Consider the following 1,898-nt stretch of genomic DNA (forward strand, 5'->3'; position numbering starts at 1 on the left):
ATTTAAATGCTTTCTATTGTGATGATTAATCCATGTTCATTATGTTGCTAGATTATAAGTAACCAGGTATTGCCACATCTTAATAATACAGTAATGTAATCTTATGCTAAATAGCATTGTTTTTCTTTTGCTGGTACTTGAAGAAGACATTGGATTATATTTATATACACATAAGAAAATAAATTTAAACAACAATGATAAGAAATAATATATTATTAATTTGCATAAATGTGCATGCTGTCTAATATCTAAATAAGGTACATTCTAGTATTTTTAAAAGCAAAGATATTTTCATCTTACTAGTTTGTGTATTTCCTACGGCACTCAAATGGCCATTGTGAAGGGTGTTCTTACCTTCACAATGTATGTGCTTAAGGATAACTTACAGATTTGGTAAGCAGATGACAAGCATGGGTCTTAAAAGCACCTTACTTCTTAACACAAAAATTCAAATTAAGTTATAAAACCTTGAATTTGCCACTTCCAGTTGTATGGCTACAAGCCTAATCTTACTGACATGGTTACATATTCCATTTGCTTTTATTTTCACAGTCCCACCAAAGATCTCCAACATCTCCTCGGATGTCACTGTGAATGAGGGCAGCAATGTGACTCTGGTCTGCATGGCCAATGGCCGTCCTGAACCTGTTATCACCTGGAGACACCTTACACCAACTGGTAAGCAATGCTCCAGGTTCTAATATGCCACATACTGTTTAAAATATCCTCATGCTCCTGAAATTCTGTTGAATCAGAAATATCAATTCAATTCAGAATCAGAATTGAAATTCTGTTGAATCAGAAGGACATGCATGTATCTTGTTATTAAAATACTAGGAGAATGGCAACATAAGTCTTATTTAGGGTCCTCATGGTCTTTGCTAGTGTGTTAATCTCTATAAGGTTTATAATCATTGTACTGAGTATATATGTAGATCTCTATCTATCTATCTATCTATCTATCTATCTGTCTGTCTATCTATCTATCTATCTGTAAAATTTCAATTTCAATAGAACAGCCCCCTGCAATGCAACAAATACAGAAGCATTAAATGGCTTGATATTATATGTAAAATATATGCCAGTTTGGTGATTGAGTGTCTTGGGGTGATATTTTGTCTGAATTAATTATACATAGTTGTTTGTAAGTTTGTTTGTGTTGCTTTTAACTACAGTTTTCTAACTTGTAGCACCTTGTGAAGAAATATATCAGGAAAATACAGAATTGTTTCTCACTTTTATTGTCCTGTCCTTGGCAACAGGTTCTGTGATGGGCATCAGACATGGACTAAGTTGCATGAACTCATTATGAGTCCCAGCTATTGATACTAATTCAGTCAAAATCAGAAACTCATTTCCCTGGAATGTCTTCAGCATCCTTTCTTCCCCCTTCTTACCATCATCGCCATGAAAATGTTCCCAGGCCTCCTGCTTTTCGAACTTTATTTAAACGTTTGAGCAAATTATTTAAGATTAGCTGCATACATACTCCTCTACCAATTACATTTTCTGGTATACAAAACTATGTTTTGTCAAATAACACAGTCTTTATAGAATGTAGCATTCTATTTAAATCTTCCAGAAAGATAGGCAACAGGTCAATTTTTCTTATAACATATTATTGATTTTGTAGAGAACCCACAAATTAAACTAATTTATATATTATAGTCACAAAATTTTCTCATGTAAGCAACTAGAGATTTGTTACAATATATTCATTTTAGAATGAACACCATAAAAATATTATGCAAGACTAGATGCACAACAGGAGCTAAACTGAGACACTGCTAAAAATCCAGAATAGTGTTTGGTTATAATGTGTTTAAAACTATCTGTATTTTGTGGTGTGAAAAGATGGGTCCTCTGTTTGATAGTAGATCCCAAATTGATTTCTCAAG

At 33.0% G+C, this 1,898-nt stretch overlaps 1 protein-coding gene across 1 annotated transcript in view; it reads left to right on the forward strand.

Annotated features, from left to right (window-relative positions):
- LSAMP (limbic system-associated membrane protein) overlaps positions 1-1,898 on the forward strand; it is a 236,872-nt gene that overhangs the window by 16,408 nt on the left and 218,566 nt on the right. Inside the window, exon 3 of the mRNA XM_011971454.1 lies at positions 553-678. Coding sequence (XP_011826844.1) covers positions 553-678 — 126 coding nt within the window. The remainder of the gene's footprint in view (positions 1-552; positions 679-1,898) is intronic.

This window comes from Mandrillus leucophaeus, unplaced genomic scaffold (assembly GCF_000951045.1).
Source record: "Mandrillus leucophaeus isolate KB7577 unplaced genomic scaffold, Mleu.le_1.0 Scaffold1220, whole genome shotgun sequence".
Classification (NCBI taxonomy): domain Eukaryota; kingdom Metazoa; phylum Chordata; class Mammalia; order Primates; family Cercopithecidae; genus Mandrillus; species Mandrillus leucophaeus.